This window comes from Anomaloglossus baeobatrachus, chromosome 7, assembly GCF_048569485.1.
Source record: "Anomaloglossus baeobatrachus isolate aAnoBae1 chromosome 7, aAnoBae1.hap1, whole genome shotgun sequence".
NCBI classification, from domain to species: domain Eukaryota; kingdom Metazoa; phylum Chordata; class Amphibia; order Anura; family Aromobatidae; genus Anomaloglossus; species Anomaloglossus baeobatrachus.
The window spans coordinates 58256304-58279201 of NC_134359.1; the positions used below are offsets into that span (position 1 = coordinate 58256304).

General features: G+C 51.0%; 1 protein-coding gene across 1 annotated transcript in view; it reads left to right on the top strand.

Annotated features, from left to right (window-relative positions):
* The window catches only part of HAT1 (histone acetyltransferase 1), a 91695-nt gene that overhangs the window by 3421 nt on the left and 65376 nt on the right, over positions 1 to 22898 (top strand). Inside the window, exons 2-4 of the mRNA XM_075318865.1 lie at positions 5189 to 5260; positions 18937 to 19012; positions 19983 to 20103. Coding sequence (XP_075174980.1) covers positions 5189 to 5260; positions 18937 to 19012; positions 19983 to 20103 — 269 coding nt within the window. The remainder of the gene's footprint in view (positions 1 to 5188; positions 5261 to 18936; positions 19013 to 19982; positions 20104 to 22898) is intronic.

A 22898-nucleotide genomic window follows, 5' to 3' on the forward strand; every position in this document is an offset into this window, starting at 1 on the left:
TATAGGCATGGTGACTGCAGCAATGTCCTCCAGAGATGTTGCCTGTGGATTGAATATTCTTTTCTTTACCATATAAGCCATCTCTAAAGGCGTTTCAGAGAATTTGGCAGAAGATCTAACCATCCTCACAACCACAGGCCACGTGTAACCACACCAGCCCAGGACCTCAGCATCCAACACCCGGACAGCGGCTGCAACAATCGGTGCATAACCAAAGAATTTCTGCACAAAATGTCAGAAATTGTATTCGAGAACCTGCTCATCATAGGAGTCTCCACCTGACTCCAGTTTCTTGTGGTTACTGACTTTAGTAGGCAAATGCTCATATTCATTGGTGTTTCCACGTTGGAGAAGCGTTCTCTTCACAGGTGAAGCCTGGTTTCGCTCTACAGGGTAGACTGGCAAATGGCAGTCAAACCAGATACTGACTGGTTTTCTGACTTCCCCCTTCCTAGTACTGCAAAACTGCATGTTTGAGTGGCCTTTTTTTGTGCCCAGCCTAAGGCACACCTGTGCAATAATCATTCTGTCTAATCAGCATCTTGATATGCCACACCTGTGAGGAGGATGGATTATCTCAGCAGAGGAGAAGTGCTCAGTAACAGATTTAGGCAAACTTGTGAACAATATTTGAAAGAAAAAGGTATTTTGTGTACAGAGAAAAAGTCTTAGATCTTTAGGTTCAGTTCATGAAAAAAGGAGCAAAAACAAAAGTGTTGTGTTTATATTTTTGTGTTATATTCATGTCGTGTTGCCCTGAAAATGAGCCCTAGCATTATTTTACAGGCTTTTTTTTTTTGAGTATGCTTAAAATACAAGCCCTGCTCCAAAAATAAGCCCTAGTTAGTCAGCACTGGCATTGGGGGGGGGGGTCAGAGAGAGACTGGTGAATTGCTTAGGGGTCCCCAGCATTTCCAATCGAAGGATAAAATTAAGGAGTTTTATAATCATGATGTCCCCTAACGTCCTTTTAACTGCAAGAGTCTAGAAGACCTGAAGAGTAGACATGCTGGTGTGTACCGTATGTGCAGTGTGTGTATTTACATGTGTAATGACATGATTACATTTGAATATATAATCCTGTGTTTACTATTTGTTGGTCACAGCGCTGTTGACCTCGCATAGTTTTTGCTTTACATTCAATTAAAGGCCCATATGACATCCTACTATACTGACCATGGTGTGTCAGGTGTTAAAATATTACTTTCAGTGTGTGTGTGTATATATATATATAATATGAAAAAAAAACACCAAAAAACCCCAGAATGAAACAGGGGTTCCCTTGCTGGTTTCCCACACTGGTACTAACCTGACTTCAAACTGTACTGGCAGCACCTTTGCAATGTGAACAGGTGCGTATCTGGATGGTGTATATATATATATATATATGAGAAAAATTCCAGCCGCACACTGTGAAAAAACAAAATAAATTCTACCTTATAACATAAATGGAGGTATTTAGAATATTATAATGGCCATTGTAATACCAGCCCAGCGCCCCTTCACGGCACCCTCCTTTGCTGGGTCCTACACTACACTGCATCTTCTCTGGGTTTTAAAAACCTACAAGATCAGCCGGTGCACAAAAAGGAGGCTAATGAAGCAGCCAGGAGCTGGGGTGCAAATCCAGCAAACAGCACCACTCCCTGTTATATGCATTATACAATAGAAAATAACACAATGAAACAGGGGTACCTACAAGTGCAATAAAACATCGGATTGCGCTCACTCTAGCACAAAACTATGGGGCAGTATCCATCTGCGATTGACTTCTCATGCCATAGTGGCATGCAGAATGAATTGCAGCATACTGTGTTTAGCAGCGAGTCTCGGCTCAGTCACCCCTATACAAGTCTATGGGAGCGTGTGAAACATCTCACTGCACTCTCATGTTATCCAACTGCAGTGCAGTATATGCAAAGACAGGCCAGGGAGGAGATGGGGAGAAAGCGCTCCCTCCCTCTTCTCCACAGGTGTGAAATCATCGCAATATCGGATCACAGTCGCATGACACTCGGTTAACGCTTGCAGCAGAGGGTCATTAGCATATCGCTTCCGATGCTCTTGCACTGAATGCTCTGCGCAAGTGGAATCAAACCCTAAGGGTATGTGCGCACGTTGCTTTTTACCTGCTTTTTTGCGGCTTTTTCTTCTGCGCTGTTTAATGCCAAAATGGATGTGTTCTTCTATTCAAGCAAAGTCTATGGGAATTTGGGTTTCTTGTTCACACTATGTTGTTCAAAATGCTGCCTTTTTGTGGCAGAACTTTGGTCAAAAACTCAGCTTTTCAAAGAAGCAACATGTCAATTGTTTTTGCCATTTGGGTTTTGCACTGCAAAGCTGAGTTTTTGACCAAAGTTCTGCCACAAAAAGGCAGCATTTTGAACAACATAGTGTGAACAAGAAACCCAAATTCCCATAGACTTTGCTTGAATAGAAGAACACATCCATTTTGGCATTAAACAGCGCAGAAGAAAAAGCAGCAAAAAAGCAGGTAAAAAGCAGGTAAAAAGCAACGTGCGCACATACCCTAACTGCTAGATCTGCACAGAGAAAACATTCATTTTATCAAAATAACAAACCGCTCGGTAAGTGACACATGGCTGGAATCAGGGTCTCCGTCTCTACATTATGCTGCTCTCAGCTGGGGGAGCAAAAACCTGGCGACACCTTTTAAAGGGATGGTCTGACAATTCCTTGTCAATTGCTATTTTTAGGCATGTAACATAAAGAACTTCTATACTTAACGCCGGTGCAATTCCAGCGATGTTTGTATAGGAGTTTACACAAGTGGTATTGTGTGGTGACAGCAAGTGGAGAACTTAAAGATTGTAAGAAATCGAAAAAACAAGATGTTCATTTCTCTGCAAGTTGTACCAAGCTTAATGGTTGCACTTTACATAATTTATTTGATCCCAGACCATGAAAATTAGCATCACTCCACCTCCTGGCTGTCATGCATGTAAGGGTACTTTCACATTTCCGGGGTTTTTTTTGGCGCAATCCGCTGTCTTGGGAATGAGCGGAATCCGTTAACGGATTCCGCTGTTTCCCCTAGACTTGCATTGATGACGGATTGTGCCAAAAGTACCTGCGTTGCTTCCGTTGGCCGACGCTTCGTTGCTTCCGCCGAGCGGAAGCAACGCTGAATGTAACGTTATTTGCTTGCATCAAAATGACGCCGACCAGCGGATTCCATTGCTTCCGTTAAAATGTATAATGGCTCCCTATGGTAGCGGATTCCGTTGCAAAGTGCTTTACAACGGAATCTGCTGCTGGATTCCGCTAATTTCTACTGAGCATGCCCAGAATTAAAAAAAAAACCCAGAGCCGACGCATTCCGTTAGACGGACGTCAAACGGATGCAATGGGTTCTTTATTTCACAGGAATCAGCTAACGGATTCCTGTGAAATAATGGATCCATTGCATCCATTGACACCACAAAAATAACGGATGCGTCAAAACGACGCAGCAACGGACTCAGCGGATTCTACCCAACGCAAGTGTGAAACTAGCCTAAATCTGTCCGTTTGACAATAAAATTGGTGCATCCATCACAAGTTTATTTGAGCCCCTATGTCACATATTGTGCAGAAAACAAACAAAGATATAGGAAGGCAATATTGCTTTCCTGATACTTTTGGCAAAAATATCCAAATCTTATTGGAAAGTAGCGCATGGTTATGTCCACACGACCTCGTGAACCTGATCGCTATCGATATAGGAAAATGCCGGCTGTGTTTTTAACTTACTTTTTGGGGCAAACCCTCGCTGACAACAGACAGACTACATTTTACGCTATTGTGTGCAGTTAAAAAGGTGGACATAGCCGGAAATGGCGTCCAGGAGAGCATAGTCCAACGCTTCATATTTTGTTTTTACGTTCAAATTGCCACTTTGAAGTCAATGGCTCCATCAACTCATAGATGTGACGTGAACGTTGCCACAGGCCCTGTGCGCACACTGCGGTTTTTTTGCCACAGATTTGGTGCGGTTTTTGCTGCAGAATTGGTGCAGTTTTTCTTCCTAAGCTTCATGCAGTCCTTCCCCAGCAAAGTCTATGAGAAATCCAAAATGCTGTGCGTACGTTGCATCTTTTTTCCTTAGGCTGCTTTCACCCATCCGGTTTTTGCTGAGCGGCACAATACGGCGCTTTGCAGAAAAAACGCAACCGTTTTTTTTTTGCCGCCGGTTGCGTTTTTTCCCGCATGGCCTTGCGTTGCATCCGGTTTTTGCCGGATGCGGCATATTTAGCCCATGCGGCGGCCGGATGGAACGTTGTCTGGCACGTTTTTTAGTGCGGCGAAAAAAACCCAAAACACATCGCGCCGGATGCGGCCCGATTTACAATCCAAGCCGATCGACGCCGGAGGCGGCGTCCTGCGGCAAAAACCGCATCCGGCCGCTGGATGCGGTTTTTTGCACTGCACATGCTCAGTATCAAGCTGCATCTGTCAAAAAACGGACGGGCCGCATGGAAAAACGTATGCAACGGATCCGTTTTTTTGCCGCATCCGTTGTATAGGTTTTTGAGCCAGATTGAGCTGCACTGCAAAAACCGGATGTGTGAAAGCAGCCTTACAGGTTTTGCTGCAGAATTTCTACAGCAAAAAGTAGCATGTCGCTTCTTTCTGCACTTTTCTACGTTTTTCCCTGTGTTTTGCCAATGACAATGTTAAAAAATATCGCACTGACAAAAACGTGGTAAATCCGCACCAAAAACGCTGTATAACGCGGTAAAACCGCATGCGTTTGTGGTGCGTTTTTTTTTCACAAGTAGGTGCGTTTTTCTGCCAGAAGGTGCGTTTTTTGCTGGAGAAACAAATCTGCAGTGTGCGCACATAGGAGGTTCTGAGCACAGGTTTTAATTCAGTACAATTTATTTTCATTATTTCCTGTTTTTTTGTTGTTTTTTTTTTTTGTTAGTTTGTTGTGTACTACGCGTATATGATGTTCCAGGTAACCGATTTCAGTAAATAGTGGCATGCTGTCTCGCAAGGAGCATTAGTTTCCATTGAACACGCTTGTGATAAGTGCACGGTTAGGCTTTGTTCACATGTTACAGAAACTCCTGAGACCGAAAATAGTTCCTGCAGCTTGTGCATGTGTTTTTACAAACCTATGACTTGTGATATTTGTCTCGGTCTTGCTTATGCCTTGCCAATTTATTCTGTGTTTCTGTCTTAGCTCTCAATAGTATGGAAAAGAAATTGGCTGAATATAAATGTAACACAAATGAAGTCATCAAGTTAAAACTGGGTGAGTATAACCTAAGAGTATCTGTGCTTACTATTCATATTAACCATTACCAGTGCAGCCTTTAAAGGGAACCAATCACCAGGATTTTCGTATATAACCTGCAGCCTGGCACTATCAGGCTGATTCTATACATACCTGTAGTGATGAGCTCGGATGTTTAGGTTTTGAAATCCAAGAAATTAAAGTTTATAAAATCGGCAGCTTCTTGAGTGACAGCAGCTGAGGAGCAGAAAATATCTGGGGAGGTATTCATAGTTATCCCCTCCCCCTGTTAGAATTAGCATTAGTATTATACATTCAATTCACTTTTTCCCTTGGAGGACCTGTGTGAGGTCATACTCATGTGACCAGAAGGGGCGGGGCCTCAGCCAACAAAGCTGATACCACGAAGCAAAATTTTTCTGTTGGCTGAGGCCCCGCCCCTTCTGGTTACATGGCTATGACCTCACGCAGGTCCTCCAAGGGAAAAAGTGAATTGAATGTATAATACTAATGCTAATTCTAACAGGGGGAGGGGATAAGTATGAACACCCCCCAGAAATTATCTGCTCCTCAGCTGCTGTCACTCAAGAAGCTGCCGATTTCATAACCTTTTACTTTCTTGAATTTCAAGACTTAAACATCCATGCTGACGACTACAGGTATGTAGATGATAGTGCCAGTATAGCACTGGCTTTAGGTTATATGCGAAAATCCTGGTGATTGGTTCCCTTTTAAAGGAATTGTCCGGCGTTCTGATCAGAGTGACTGCAGACTTCTGAGCCTTGATAGCGAGCAGTGTGCACACGGTCAGGATTCTGCGGTAATGCTGGAGACTGCGGGCAGTCATGTGACTACAAGGATGTGAATTGCCGTTGCTTGCTGAGTAAACATGTTCTGTTTATTTCAATTCACTTCTATTGAGAGAAGCCGGGCACGTCTATTGCAAATGTGGCTGGAAGTTTGAAAATCACATACTTCCATGCACTCATGTTACCGCACTCATTAGGAATCCTGAAAGCGTGTGTACACGTAGAAGTTAACAGCCACGTAGTGAGTGCAGCGTTTTATCCTGAGACCGGAGAACCCTTTTTTGTATTTTTTTTTTATTTAGTAGCTCAACACCTTGGAGAATGACCTCCAATACTAGACAGCAGAACATGCACAGAGCTTGCAAACAGTTTTCGATTGCACTTTTACGAACTGTATTGAAGTTTTACTGGCCCGTTGGAATGCGCTGTCACCTTCTGATCCTGTCATGCGTACTGGCTGTGCTTACATGGTATACTGTAGCAGCAGTGGTCGGTCTCCTAGGTAACTAGCTGTAAACAAGTGGTAATAAATCATGAATGCCTGCTAATTTTGATAAACAGTAAATTTCAAAAAAATATTAATAGAAGCCCTACACTGTGTGCAGAATTATTAGGCAAATGAGTATTTTGATCACATGATACTTGTTATACATGTCGTCCGACTCCAAGCTGTATAGGCTGAGAGCCAACTACCAATTAAGTGAATCAGGTGATGTGCATCTCTGTAATGAGGAGGGGTGCGGTGTAATGACATCAACACCCTATATAAGGTGTGCTTAATTATTAGGCAACTTTCTTTCCTTTAACAAAATGGGTCAGAAGAGAGATTTGACGGGCTCTGAAAAGTCCAAAATTGTGAGATGTCTTGCAGAGGGATGCAGCAGTCTTGAAATTGCCAAACTTTTGAAGCGTGATCACCGAACAATCAAACGTTTCATGGCAAATAGCCAACAGGGTCGCAAGAAGCGTATTGGGCAAAAAAGGCGCAAAATAACTGCCCATGAATTGAGGAAAATTAAGCGTGAAGCTGCCAAGATGCCATTTGCCACCAGTTTGGCCATATTTCAGAGCTGCAGTGTTACTGGAGTATCAAATAGCACAAGGTGTGCCATACTCAGGGACATGGCCAAGGTAAGGAAGGCTGAAAAACCACCACCTCTGAACAAGAAACATAAGATAAAACGTCAAGACTGGGCCAAGAAATATCTTAAGACTGATTTTTCAAAGGTTTTATGGACTGATGAAATGAGAGTGACTCTTGATGGGCAGATGGATGGGCCAGAGGCTGGATCAGTAAAGGGCAGAGAGCTCCACTCCGACTCAGACGCCAGCAAGGTGGAGGTGGGTACTGGTATGGGCTGGTATCATCAAAGATGAACTTGTGGGACCTTTACGGGTTGAGGATGGAGTGAAGCTCAACTCCCAGACCTACTGCCAGTTTCTGGAAGACAACTTCTTCAGTGGTACAGGAAGAAGTCGGTATCGTTCAAGAAAAACATGATTTCTTTGTCGCTCCATTGGGAGACCCAGACAATTGGGTGTATAGCTTCTGCCTCCGGAGGCCACACAAAGTATTACACTTTAAAAAGTGTAACCCCTCGCCTCTGCCTATACACCCTCCCGTGCATCACGGGCTCCTCAGTTTTGTGCTTTGTGTTGAAGGAGGCACACATTCACTCAAGCTCCACATTTTAGTCAGCAGCAGCTGCTGATTATATCGGATGGAAGAAAAGAGGGCCCCAGGGCCCCCGGCATGCTCCCTTCTCACCCCACTAAGTCGGCGGTGCTGTTAAGGTTGAGGTACCCATTGCGGGTACAGAGGCTGGAGCCACATGCCGTTTTCCTTCCCCATCCCTTAGAGCAGGGGTGGGGAACCTCCGGCCCGCAGGCCGCATGCGGCCCGCCATGACCTTTTATGTGGCCCCCGGGCAGATTCCCGGGGGAGGCAGTGCTGGTGCTGTCACCGCAGTTTGCTGCCCCCGGCCCTTTAAATCCACACATTGCTGTTTGTGCTGCAATGTGTTCTCCCGTCGGCCAGTGCCAATTGTGGGCGGGTCCACAGCAGCCTCACAGCTTCCTGCCTTGTGTGTCCGCCCCCTGCCCTCCGGAGATCAGTGCCTGCCTTCTCCTTCTGATGCTGTGTGTCCGGCTCCTGCACTCCGGTGATGTGAGTGCAATGCTGCTGTAAGTCCAGTGCCGACCCTCTGCTGCTATATGCCCTGCCCAATGCTTTGTGCCTCCCCACACCAGTTCTGTAAACCCTCTCCCCCAGAGTTGCATGAAACTCTCAGCGCAGTGTGGCCCCCAATGTCCTGTGTGCACCCCTCCCCCAGTCCTGTATGCAGCCCCCCCAATGTCCTGTGTGCAGCCCATCACCCAGTAGTCCTGTTTGCACCCCCCCAATCCTGTGTGCACCCCTCCCCCAGTCCTGTGTGCAGCCCCCCAATGTCCTGTGTGCACCCCCACACAATCCTATGTGCAGCCCATCACCCAGTCCTGTGTGCACCCCCCCAGTCCTGTGTGCACCCCCCCAGTCCTGTGTGCACCCCCCCAGTCCTGTGTGCACCCCCCCAGTCCTGTGTGCACCCCCCCAGTCCTGTGTGCAGCCCCCCCCAGTCCTGTGTGCACCCCCCCAGTCCTGTGTGCACCCCCCCAGTCCTGTGTGCAGCCCCCCCCCAGTCCTGTGTGCAGCCCCCCCCAGTCCTGTGTGCAGCCCCCCCCAGTCCTGTGTGCAGCCCCCCCCAGTCCTGTGTGTAGCCCCCCCAGTCCTGTGTGTAGCCCCCCCAGTCCTGTGTGTAGCCCCCCCAGTCCTGTGTGTAGCCCCCCCAGTCCTGTGTGTAGCCCCCCCAGTCCTGTGTGTAGCCCCCCCAGTCCTGTGTGTAGCCCCCCCAGTCCTGTGTGTAGCCCCCCCAGTCCTGTGTGTAGCCCCCCCAGTCCTGTGTGTAGCCCCCCCAGTCCTGTGTGTAGCCCCCCCAGTCCTGTGTGTAGCCCCCCCAGTCCTGTGTGTAGCCCCCCCAGTCCTGTGTGTAGCCCCCCCAGTCCTGTGTGTAGCCCCCCCAGTCCTGTGTGTAGCCCCCCCAGTCCTGTGTGTAGCCCCCCCAGTCCTGTGTGCACCCGTCCCCCAGTCCTGTGTGCACCCGTCCCCCAGTCCTGTGTGCAGCCCCCCAATGTCCTGTGTGCACCCCCACACAATCCTATGTGCAGCCCATCACCCAGTCCTGTGTGCACCCCCTCAGTCCTGTGTGCACCCCCTCAGTCCTGTGTGCACCCCCTCAGTCCTGTGTGCACCCCCTCAGTCCTGTGTGCACCCCCTCAGTCCTGTGTGCACCCCCTCAGTCCTGTGTGCACCCCCTCAGTCCTGTGTGCACCCCCCCAGTCCTGTGTGCACCCCCCCAGTCCTGTGTGCACCCCCCCAGTCCTGTGTGCACCCCCCCAGTCCTGTGTGCACCCCCCAGTCCTGTGTGCACCCCCCCAGTCCTGTGTGCACCCCCCAGTCCTGTGTGCACCCCCCCAGTCCTGTGTGCACCCCCCCAGTCCTGTGTGCACCCCCCCCAGTCCTGTGTGCAACCCCCCAGTCCTGTGTGCACCCCCCCAGTCCTGTGTGCACCCCCCCAGTCCTGTGTGCACCCCCCCAGTCCTGTGTGCACCCCCCCAGTCCTGTGTGCACCCCCCCAGTCCTGTGTGCACCCCCCCAGTCCTGTGTGCACCCCCCCCAGTCCTGTGTGCACCCCCCCCAGTCCTGTGTGCACCCCCCCCAGTCCTGTGTGCACCCCCCCAGTCCTGTGTGCACCCCCCCAGTCCTGTGTGCACCCCCCCAGTCCTGTGTGCACCCCCCCAGTCCTGTGTGCACCCCCCCAGTCCTGTGTGCACCCCCCCAGTCCTGTGTGCACCCCCCCAGTCCTGTGTGCACCCCCCCAGTCCTGTGTGCACCCCCCCAGTCCTGTGTGCACCCCCCCAGTCCTGTGTGCACCCCCCCAGTCCTGTGTGCACCCCCCCAGTCCTGTGTGCACCCCCCCAGTCCTGTGTGCACCCCCCAGTCCTGTGTGCACCCCCCCAGTCCTGTGTGCACCCCCCCAGTCCTGTGTGCACCCCCCCAGTCCTGTGTGCACCCCCCCAGTCCTGTGTGCACCCCCCCAGTCCTGTGTGCACCCCCCCAGTCCTGTGTGCACCCCCCCAGTCCTGTGTGCACCCCCCCAGTCCTGTGTGCACCCCCCCAGTCCTGTGTGCACCCCCCCAGTCCTGTGTGCACCCCCCCAGTCCTGTGTGCAGGCCCCCAGTCGTGTGTACAGCCCCCCCAGTCGTCTGTGCAGCCCCCCCAGTCGTGTGTGCAGGCCCCCCAGTGATGTCTGTGCAGCCCCCCCCAGTGATGTCTGTGCAGCCCCCCCCAGTGATGTCTGTGCCTCCCCCCCAGTGATGTCTGTGCCTCCCCCCCAGTGATGTCTGTGCCTCCCCCCCAGTGATGTCTGTGCCTCCCCCCTAGTGATGTCTGTGCCTCCCCCCAGTGATGTCTGTGCCTCCCCCCCAGTGATGTCTGTGCCTCCCCCCCAGTGATGTCTGTGCCTCCCCCCCAGTGATGTCTGTGCCTCCCCCCCAGTGATGTCTGTGCCTCCCCCCAGTGATGTCTGTGCCTCCCCCCAGTGATGTCTGTGCCTCCCCCCAGTGATGTCTGTGCCTCCCCCCCAGTGATGTCTGTGCCTCCCCCCCAGTGATGTCTGTGCCTCCCCCCCAGTGATGTCTGTGCCTCCCCCCAGTGATGTCTGTGCCTCCCCCCAGTGATGTCTGTGCCTCCCCCCAGTGATGTCTGTGCCTCCCCCCAGTGATGTCTGTGCCTCCCCCCAGTGATGTCTGTGCCTCCCCCCAGTGATGTCTGTGCCTCCCCCCAGTGATGTCTGTGCCTCCCCCCAGTGATGTCTGTGCCTCCCCCCAGTGATGTCTGTGCCTTCCCCCAGTGATGTCTGTGCCTCCCCACAGTGATGTCTGTGCCTCCCCCCAGTGATGTCTGTGCCTCCCCCCAGTGATGTCTGTGCCTCCCCCCAGTGATGTCTGTGCCTCCCCCCAGTGATGTCTGTGCCTTCCCCCCAGTGATGTCTGTGCCTTCCCCCCAGTGATGTCTGTGCCTCCCCCCCAGTGATGTCTGTGCCTCCCCCCCAGTGATGTCTGTGCCTCCCCCCCAGTGATGTCTGTGCCTCCCCCCCAGTGATGTCTGTGCCTCCCCCCCAGTGATGTCTGTGCCTCCCCCCCAGTGATGTCTGTGCCTCCCCCCAGTGGTGTCTGTGCCTTCCCCACAGTGGTGTCTGTGCCTTCCCCACAGTGGTGTCTGTGCCTTCCCCACAGTGGTGTCTGTGCCTTCCCCACAGTGGTGTCTGTGCCTTCCCCACAGTGGTGTCTGTGCCTTCCCCACAGTGGTGTCTGTGCCTTCCCCACAGTGGTGTCTGTGCCTTCCCCACAGTGGTGTCTGTGCCTTCCCCACAGTGGTGTCTGTGCCTTCCCCACAGTGGTGTCTGTGCCTTCCCCACAGTGGTGTCTGTGCCTTCCCCACAGTGGTGTCTGTGCCTTCCCCACAGTGGTGTCTGTGCCTTCCCCACAGTGGTGTCTGTGCCTTCCCCACAGTGGTGTCTGTGCCTTCCCACAGTGGTGTCTGTGCCTTCCCCACAGTGGTGTCTGTGCCTTCCCCACAGTGGTGTCTGTGCCTTCCCCACAGTGGTGTCTGTGCCTTCCCCACAGTGGTGTCTGTGCCTTCCCCACAGTGGTGTCTGTGCCTTCCCCACAGTGGTGTCTGTGCCTTCCCCACAGTGGTGTCTGTGCCTTCCCCACAGTGGTGTCTGTGCCTTCCCCACAGTGGTGTCTGTGCCTTCCCCACAGTGGTGTCTGTGCCTTCCCCACAGTGGTGTCTGTGCCTTCCCCACAGTGGTGCCCGTGCCCCCAGCCCCGCGTGTGGTGTCTGTGCCCCCAGCCCCGCGTGCGGTGTCTGTGCCCCCAGCCCCGCGTGTGGTGTCTGTGCCCCCAGCCCCATGCCCCCAGTTAATTAATTGCTTCACCCAATATAGCAGGGTCATTTAAACATTGATAATTTTGTGCGGCCCCCGAAGGTTGGTAGAAATTTCCAAATGGCCCCCGACAGAAAAAAGGTTCCCCACCCCTGCCTTAGAGGCTCTGGGAGAAGTGGGATCCTAACCGGTCATCCAGGCACTGGGACCGGGCTCCCTCCGCAGCCCCTGTGGGAATCTGCCGGACAGGAGACTTAATATCATCAGGGACAGGCCCTGCATCCAAAAGGTACTCTGTGTCCCCTTGGGGACGGTGTATGGAGCGCTCGTGTCACTGACACTGCAGCGGCTGCTATATTTTTAGGACGGCCGGGACTACCGCGCCGACCGTGCCTGTTTGTCGGCCGCGGTATTAAATTTAGTCCCCGGCTTCTGCGGCCTAGTACCATAACTCCCGCCCCCGGGCCTGCCAGTCAGGGGTAAGGGCGGGACAGTCGACCTGACGTCGACAGTGAGGGCTGGAGCATACTTTGGTGTCCTCCTCCCCCCTCACTGATCACTGTGGGGCACCAGATTCCCGCACTTTATTAGTCGCCGCCCACGGCCCCCTCCTTCCCTGAGAGCTCCGGCAGCCATTTTTACAATCATTCTGCCGGTGGAGGATTTCAGGAAGAGCTCTGCAGCTCTGGGAGGCCCAAGGCAGGGAATCTGGTGGACACACAACCGCTTTGGGCGGTCGGTAAGCCACACCGGTCACCGGTGCTGGTCCCCCCAGGGTGCCGAAGTGTATATATTTATATATATATCTGTATACATTTTCTCTCTTCGGCCGCATTGTTTTTGCTTTTGGCTATATACCCTCAGTGATCACTCTCAGAGGAGACAACAGCATGTCGTCCGCAAAGAGCAAGGGTGCCAAGACACAGGGTTATTTTGCAACCTGTACCTCCTGTGCGGCTATGTTACCTGCAGGTTCCACCTACCCGCACTGTGAGCAATGCTCGGCCCCTGTTGCACTCGCTCAGCCGGAGCCTCGGGCACTGGTGGGACCCTCGGCTCAGGTAGAACCCCCGGCCTCCACTGTCCAGGTGGCAGGGACAGAGTTTGCAGCTTTGGCTGAGAAACTCTCTGAGTCGCTGTCACAATCCATGGCTCAGTCTATGGACAGATGGTCTGCTAAGATACTAGAAGCTTTGCAGTCCAGATCGGTCCTTACACAGGCCTCGGGCACTGTGAGTTCATCGCCCCCAGGCCCCTCTCGGTCTGCGCAGCAGCGTGCTCCTGGGGTGACACCTGAGTCTCACGGGGAGGACTCCGACACGGACCGCAGTCCCAGACCGGCTAAGCGGGCTCGCTGGGAACCTTCCCTGACTTCATCACGCTGTTCGGGGTCTCAGCTTGAGGACTCTCTGGAGGATGAAGCGGAGGTCACAGCTCAGGGCTCTGACCCTGACGTTGCTCTCAATCTTGATACACCGGAAGGGGACGCCATAGTAAATGATCTTATAGCGTCCATCAACCAGGTGCTAGATCTTTCTCCCCCACCTCCACCTATAGAGGAGTCTGCTTCGCAGCAGGAGAAACACCAGTTTAGGTTTCCTAAACGTACACGGAGTGCGTTCTTCGATCACTCTAACTTCAGAGATGCTGTCCAGAAGCACAGAGCATTTCCGGATAAGCGCTTTTCTAAGCGTCTTAATGACACACGCTACCCTTTTCCTGCTGACGTAGTTAAGGGTTGGGCTCAATGTCCCAAGGTGGATCCTCCAGTCTCTAGACTGGCGGCTAGATCCGTAGTATCAGTGGCAGATGGTTCATCGCTCAAGGATGCCACTGACAGGCAGATAGAACTACTGATGAAATCCATCTATGAAGCCATAGGCGCGTCCTTTGCCCCAGCCTTTGCATCAGTGTGTGCACTCCAGGCTATCTCAGCTTGTCTATCTGAGATTAATGCGGTCACACGTACCTCTGCTCCGCAAGTTGCGTCTTTGACTTCTCAGGCTTCGGTTTTTTCATCCTACGCCATGAATGCCGTCCTGGACTCGGCGAGCCGTACAGCGGTAGCGTCCGCCAATTCGGTGGCAGTCCGCAGGGCCATGTGGCTACGCGAATGGAAGGCAGACTCTGCTTCCAAGAAGTTCCTAACCGGTTTGCCATTTTCTGGCGACCGTTTGTTTGGCGAGCAATTGGATGCAATTATTAAGCAATCCAAGGGAAAGGATTCGTCCTTACCCCAGTCCAAGCCAAACAGACCGCAGCAACGAAAGATTCAGTCGAGGTTTCGGTCCTTTCGGCCCTCAGCCAAGTCCCAATCCTCCACGTCCAACAGGCCTCAGAAGGGCCAGAGGAACTCTTATGCATGGCGGTCTAAGTCACGTCCTCCAAAGACCGCCGGAGGCACCGTCTCCAAGGCGGCCTCCTCATGACTTTCGGCCTCCCCAAACCGCATCCTCGGTCGGTGGCAGGCTCTCCCGCTTTTGCGACGCCTGGTGGCCACATGTCCAAGACCGATGGGTGAGAGACATTCTGTCTCACGGTTACAGGATAGAGCTCAGCTCTCGTCCTCCGACTCGTTTCTTCAGAACATCTCCGCCCCCCGAGCGAGCCGATGCACTTTTTCAGGCGGTGAACACTCTGAGGATAGAAGGAGTTGTGATCCCCGTTCCCCTTCAAGAACGTGGTCGCGGCTTTTACTCCAACTTGTTCGTGGTGCCAAAAAAGGACGGATCATTCCGTCCTGTTCTGGACCTCAAACTGTTCAACAGACACGTGAGAACCAGACGGTTTCGCATGGAATCTCTCCGCTCGGTCATCGCTTCGATGTCACAAGGAGACTTCCTAGCATCAATCGACATCAGGGATGCTTATCTCCATGTGCCGATTGCACCAGAACATCAACGCTTCCTGCGTTTCGCCATCGGGGACGAACACCTTCAGTTTGTGGCACTGCCTTTCGGCCTGGCGACAGCCCCACGGGTCTTCACCAAGGTCATGGCATCCGTGGTGGCGGTCCTACACTCTCAGGGCCACTCGGTGATCCCTTACTTAGACGATCTCCTAGTCAAGGCGCCCTCCCGGGCGGCATGCCAACACAGCCTGACCATTGCTCTGGAGACTTTCCAGAGGTTCGGGTGGATCATCAATTTCCCAAAGTCAAAATTGACACCGACCCAATCACTGACGTACCTCGGGATGGAGTTTCATACCCTCTCAGCAATGGTCAAGCTTCCGCTGGACAAACAGCGTTCGCTGCAGACAGGGGTGCACTCTCTTCTTCGGGCCCAGTCACACTCCTTGCGGCGCCTCATGCACTTCCTAGGGAAGATGGTGGCAGCTATGGAGGCAGTTCCCTTTGCGCAGTTTCATCTGCGTCTACTTCAATGGGACATTCTCCGCAAATGGGACAGGAGGTCGACGTCCCTAGACAGGAACGTCTCTCTTTCACTGGCAGCCAAAACCTCCCTTCAGTGGTGGCTTCTTCCCACTTCTTTGTCGAAGGGAAAATCCTTCCTGCCCCCATCCTGGGTTGTGGTCACGACGGACGCGAGTCTGTCAGGGTGGGGAGCGGTTTTTCTCCACCACAGGGCTCAGGGAACCTGGACTCCGACAGAGTTCGCCCTTCAGATCAATGTTCTGGAGATAAGGGCAGTGTATCTAGCCCTAAAGGCGTTTCATCGCTGGCTGAAGGGCAGGCAGATCCGCATACAGTCGGACAACGCCACGGCGGTTGCGTACATCAACCACCAGGGCGGCACACGCAGTCGTCAAGCCTTCCAAGAAGTTCGGCGGATTCTGCTGTGGGCGGAGGCCACAGCCTCCACCATCTCCGCAGTTCACATCCCGGGCGTAGAAAACTGGGAAGCAGACTTTCTCAGTCGCCAGGGCATGGACGCAGGGGAATGGTCTCTTCACCCGGACGTGTTTCAAGAGATCTGTTGCCGCTGGGGAACGCCGGACGTCGACCTCATGGCGTCTCGGCACAACAACAAAGTCCCGGCATTCATGGCACGGTCTCAAGATCACAGAGCTCTGGCGGCGGACGCATTAGTTCAGGATTGGTCGCAGTTTCGACTGCCTTATGTATTTCCTCCTCTAGCACTGCTGCCCAGAGTGTTACGCAAAATCAGGTCCGACTGCCGCCGCGCCATCCTCGTCGCTCCAGACTGCCGAGGAGGTCGTGGTACCCGGATCTGTGGCACCTCACGGTGGGTCAACCGTGGGCACTCCCAGACCGCCCAGACTTGCTGTCTCAAGGGCCATTTTTCCATCTGAATTCTGCGGCCCTCAACCTGACTGCGTGGCCATTGAGTCCTGGCTCCTAGCGTCTTCAGGGTTATCTCAAGATGTCATTGCCACTATGAGACAGGCCAGGAAACCAACGTCCGCCAAGATCTATTACAGGACTTGGAGGATCTTTTTATCCTGGTGATCTGATCAGGGTTTTTCCCCCTGGCCGTTTACCTTGTCCACTTTTCTTTCCTTCCTTCAATCAGGAATGGACAAGGGTTTGTCGCTCGGTTCTCTCAAGGGACAAGTATCGGCGCTTTCCGTGTTTTTTCAAAAGCGTCTAGCCAGGCTTCCGCAGGTCCGCACGTTCCTGCAGGGAGTTTGCCACATAGTCCCACCTTACAAGAGGCCGCTGGAACCATGGGATCTGAACAGAGTGCTAAAGGCTCTTCAGAAACCACCTTTCGAGCCACTGCGGGATGTCTCTCTATCACGTCTTTCGCAGAAGGTGGCATTTCTAGTGGCAGTTACATCGCTCCGTAGAGTGTCGGAGTTGGCAGCGTTGTCATGCAAAGCCCCCTTCCTGGTTTTTCACCAGGATAAGGTGGTTCTGCGTCTGGTCCCGGAATTTCTCCCTAAGGTGGTATCCCCTTTTCATCTCAATCAGGATATCTCCTTACCTTCATTTTGCCCTCATCCAGTTCACCAATGTGAAAAGGATTTGCACTTGCTAGATCTAGTGAGAGCACTCCGGCTCTACATTTCTCGCACGGCGCCCCTGCGCCGTTCTGATGCGCTCTTTGTCCTTGTCACTGGCCAGCGTAAGGGTTCGCAGGCTTCCAAGTCAACCTTGGCTCGGATCAAGGAACCGATTCTTGAAGCCTACCGTTCTTCTGGGCTTCCGATTCCTTCAGGGCTAAAAGCCCATTCTACCAGAGCCGTGGGTGCATCCTGGGCATTGCGGCACCAGGCTACGGCTCAGCAGGTGTGCCAGGCGGCTACCTGGTCGAGTCTGCACACTTTCACGAAACACTATCAGGTGCATACCTATGCTTCGGCAGATGCCAGTCTAGGTAGGCGAGTCCTTCAGGCGGCGGTTGCCCACCTGTAAGAAGGGGTCGTTTTCGGCTCTTTTTATCGAGGTATTCTTTTACCCACCCAGGGACTGCTTTTGGACGTCCCAATTGTCTGGGTCTCCCAATGGAGCGACAAAGAAGAAGGGAATTTTGTTTACTTACCGTAAATTCCTTTTCTTCTAGCTCCTATTGGGAGACCCAGCACCCGCCCCTGTTCCCTTCGGGCTGTTTGTTCTTTTGTGTACACATGTTGTTCATGTTGAATTGTTCTTTTGGTTCATGGTCTTCAGTTCTCCGAACATCCTTCGGATTGAATTTACCTTAGACCAATTTATAAGTTTCCTCCTTCCTGCTTTTGCACCAAAACTGAGGAGCCCGTGATGCACGGGAGGGTGTATAGGCAGAGGGGAGGGGTTACACTTTTTAAAGTGTAATACTTTGTGTGGCCTCCGGAGGCAGAAGCTATACACCCCAATTGTCTGGGTCTCCCAATAGGAGCTAGAAGAAAAGGAATTTACAGTAAGTAAACAAAATTCCCTTCTTTCATGTAGGACAATGCTCCATCACATGCATCCAACTACTCCGCAGCGTGGCTGGCCAGTAAAGGTCTAAAAGATGAAAAACAAATGACATGGCCCCCCTGTTCACATGATCTGAACCCCATAGAGAACCTGTGGTCCCTCATAAAATGTGAGATCTACAGGGAGAGAAAACAGTACACCTCTCGGAACAGTGTCTGGGGGCTGTGGTGGCTGCTGCACGCAATGTTGATCATAAACAGATCAAGCAATGACAGAATCTATGGATATTGGGTTTTGTTTTTGCATGTCAGAAATGTTTATTTCTAAATTTTGTGCAGTTATATTGGTTTACCTGGTGAAAATAAACAAGTGAGATTGGAATATATTTGGTTTTTATTAAGTTGCCTAATAATTCTGCACAGTAATAGTTACCTGCACAAACGGAAATCCTCCTAAGATAGCCAAATCTAAAAAAAATCCCACTCCAACTTCCAAAAATATTAAGCTTTGAAATTTGAGTCTTTTGGGTTGATTGAGAACATAGTTGTTGATCAATAATAAAAAATAATCCTCTAAAATAAAACTTGCCTAATAATTTTGCAAACGGTGTATAACCAACTATGATGATGGAAATAATCCTTTTAAAGGGGTGTTCTGGGACTTAGTTTTGAGGCACATTGTAAAAAAAAAAAAAAATCCCATTCCACCCCTTTAAAAACACTGATTTTGTCACACAACTGTTTCATACTGTTGATCCCTATGAATAATTCCCTATGAAAAACCCAAAAAATCTATCCTGGTGGCAAAACCAACAACACTTATGTAGTTGATTAGAAAAAGATTTGCTGGACACTTTCTAAACAGAAGATGCTCCGAGATGTTTTAAGCCTTTGAAAAGAGAAGCGTTAACATGGGCTTTTTGTTCTGCACACCAGAACCCCAGACATCAATGTGTACAAGTGGCAGCAATGTTATAAGATTTGTGTACAAATAAGTCTGCAGATACAGCCTTTATGCTCGTTTTCTTGTACGTACACTCTTGTTTCTATCACTCTACCTTCTTTATACTAGTGCGATTCCCTGAGGAAATTGATGATGAGAGTACATCATTTACCCCAGAGTTCAGTCACCAGATATTTGGAGATGAGTAAGTACTATGGACACTTACCTAATTAATATCTTTCTGTTTATAGATGTTAGTTAAATTGGGAGGAACCTTTAACTAGAATGTACTGTGAGTACAAAACTAAATTGGCCCCCGCCCTGCATATGGTTATATAACAGGCTTCAAAAAGAACCTGTTATCAGATTTGTCCCCTATATAAGCTGCGGCCACCATCTGTGAGCCCTTGTATACAGCATTCCTGAATACTTTATATAAGAGCCCAGGCCACTGTGTATAACATAAAAAACAGCTTTTATTATACTCATCCGTGGTGCTGTCTCATAGGCGTCACTTGGCTCGGTCCGTTGCTTCCTATCTTCCTTCAATCGCCGTTTTCCTTCCCAGCTCCGTGTGGACGGTGCGTCATACGTCATTCTCACAAAGGCCTCCGTTGCGCTCCTGCGCATGCGCACTTTGATCTGACCCGCTGAGGGCAGAGCAAAGTTTTGTTATGCGCAGGCACGAGGAAAGGTCAAAGACCGCCTGCGCATGCGCACTAAAATATTTCTCTCTGCTGAGGAAAGAGTAAAGTGTTGTAGTGCGCATGTGTGGCGGCCTTTGTGTGGATGACGTAGAGCACATTATCCACACGGAACTGGGAAGGAGGATTGTAAGAAGAGAGGAGGCACTGGACCCGAGGGCAGCGCGACGCCCATTGGACTGGACTGCCCCACAGGTGAGTGTAATAAAAGATGTTTTTTTATGTTATACAGAGCGGCCTGGGCTCTTATATACAGTATTCTGGAATGCTGTATATAGGAGCTCACTGGTGGTGACTGCAGCTTATAGGGGAAAAACCTGGTGACAGGTTCCCTTTTAAATTTTAGTCTTTTTTTTTTTTTATACGATTTACATCTATTTTGTAGTTATCGCATATAGATCTAGTATTATCTAGCTAGTAAATGTTCTGTTATTCCTGGTAAAATCATTTTTTTTTCTTTTGTCACGTCAGTGAGGTGGCTTTCGGATACAAGGGTTTGCAGATTTTACTTTACTACAGCGCTGGAAACTTATCCACAATGTTCCGCGTTCATTACACCTCCAAAGTTGATGAAAAGTTTGAAGAGGTCCAAGTAAGTCGTGGATGGTTTTTAAACTCTGCTATTAATATTTCAAATTAGAAATGTTTTCATATAATCTCTGGTATTCTATAATCAGATATAGACGTCTATTTGTACATCTAAGGGTGCGTTTGCATTGGACGATCTGCGGCGTTGATCATCGATCGGTACATATTTGACAATTGACAGTCATTAAATTGCTGTTTGGGCAGGTTGACAGCATTTAACCCCTTCAGCCCCCAGCCTGTTTTCACCTTAAAGACCGGGCCATTTTTTGCAGTTCTGACCAGTGTCACTTTGACAGGTTATACTGTTACTCTGGAACGCTTTAAAGGATCCTTGCGATTCTAACACTGTTTTTTTGTAACATATTGTACTTCATGTCAGTGGTAAATTTAGACAGATATATTTTTTTCGTTTATTTGTGAAAATTTTGGAAATTGGCAAAAATTTCGCAATTTTCAAAATTTGAAATTTTATGCCCATAAATCTGAGAGATATGTCACACAAAATAGTTACTAAATAACATTTCCCACATGTCTACTTTACACAAGCGCAATTTTCGAAACAATTTTTTTTTCCGTTAGGAAGTTAGAAGGGTTCAAAGGTCATCAGCAATTTTTCATTTTTCCAACAAAATTTACAAAATTTTTTTAGGTACCACATCACATTTGAAGTGACTTTGAGAGGCCTAGGTGACAGAAAATACCCAAAAGTGACCCCATTCTAAAATCTGCACCCCTCACTCTGCTCAAAACCACATCCAAGAAGTTTATTAACCGTTTAGGAGCCTTACAGCAACCAAAGCAATGTGGAAGGAAAAAATGAAAATTTCTTCGGCGCTCCATTGGGAGACCCAGACGATTGGGTGTATAGCTACTGCCTCCGGAGGCCACACAAAGCATTACACTAAAAAGTGTAAGGCCCCTCCCCTTCTGGCTATACACCCCCCGTGGGATCACGGGCTGCTCAGTTTTCAAGCTTTGTGCGAAGGAGGTCAGACATCCACGCATAGCTCCACTGTTTAGTCAGCAGTAGCTGCTGACTATATCGGATGGAAGAAAAGAGGGCCCATATAGGGCCCCCAGCATGCTCCCTTCTCACCCCATTCCTATTGGCGGTGTTTGTTAAGGTTGAGGTACCCATTGCGGGTACGGAGGCTGGAGCCCACATGCTGCTTTCCTTCCCCATCCCCCTGAGGGGCTCTGAGGAAGTGGGATCTTACCGGCCCCCAAGCCCTGAGGCCGGGCTCCATCCACAGACCCGTAGAACCTGCTGGATACGGAGCTGGGTACCGTTCAGGGACAAGGCCCTGCAACATTCAGGTACTCTGTGTCCCCGTATGGACAGGCCGCGCACACTCCAGACTTGCTGGGTGTGCTAGTGCGCCGGGGACAGTAGCGCTGCGCGCGGGGGTTACAGTCACTGCAGCTTCTCTGAGGGACTTTATGTGTTGGGGACCGCCGCGCCGGCCGCCCCTGGAGCGGCGGCGCGGCTGAGACTTGTGGTGCGCCGGGGACTTCGCGCCGACCGGACGGCGGCGCTTATAAATCTAGTCCCCGGCTTTTGCGGCCTAGCTCCGCTTCGTTCCCGCCCCCACCCTGTCAATCAGGGAAAGGGAGAGACGCTGTTCTATAGTCAGCGCCGAGGGCTGGAGTCTTATTTACATACTCCAGCCCTCTCACTGGGCATGTCTTCCGCAAAACGCAGGGGTGCCAAGACACAGGCTGTATACGCTGCTTGTGCCGCTTGTGGGGCTGATCTACCGGCAGGTTCCAATGACCCCCATTGTGTGCAATGTCGGTCCCTGTGCCACTCCGTCAGCCGGAGTCTATGGTGGTAGTGGCCCAGGCAGAGTCACCGGTGAACCCTGTTCCGGTGACGGGGACAGAGTTTGCAGTTTTTGCTGACAAGATGTCTGTGACTATGACAAAATCCTAGAGACCTTGCAGGCCAGGCCAGTTACTCAGACCATGGACACTGCTGTGTCAATGTTCCCCGGTCCCCCTCAGTTGGAGCTAATCCGTGCTTCTAGGGGGTCCCAGGCATCTCAGGCTGAAGGCTCTGACTCGGATGACAGTCCCAGGCAGCCTAAGCGAGCTCGCTGGGAGAGACCCTACACGTCATCACGCTGGTCAGGGTCTCAGTGAGACGAGTCTCTGTATGATGAGACAGTGGAGGGTGATCAGGAGTCTAATCCTGAGACCGCTCTCAATCTGGATACTCCTGATGGTGACGCCATGGTAAATGACCTTATAGCGGCCATCAATAGACTGTTGGATATTTCTCCCCCAGCCCCTTCAGCAGAAGAGGCAGCTGCACAGCAGGAGAAGTTCCATTTCAGGTATCCCAAGCGTAAACTGAGTACTTTTCTGGACCACGCTGACTTCAGAGAATCAGTCCAGAAAACACCATGCTTATCCAGACAAGCGTTTCTCCAAACGTCTTAAGGATACACGTTATCCCTTTCCCCCTGACGTGGTCAAACGCTGGACCCAGTGTCCAAAGGTGGATCCCCCAATCTCCAGGCTTGCGGCTTGTTCCATAGTTGCAGTGGAGGATGGGGCTTCACTTAACGATGCCAATGACAGACAGATGGACCTTTGGTTCAAATCTGTCTATGAAGCTATCGGCGCGTCGTTTGCTCCAGCATTCGCGGCCGTGTGGGCACTCCAAGCTATTTCAGCTGGTTTGGCACAGGTGGACTCCATCATACGTCCAGCAGTGCCGCAAGTGGAGTCCTTAACTTCGCAAATGTCTGCGTTTGCGACCTACGCTATCAACGCGGTCCTGGACTCTACGAGCCA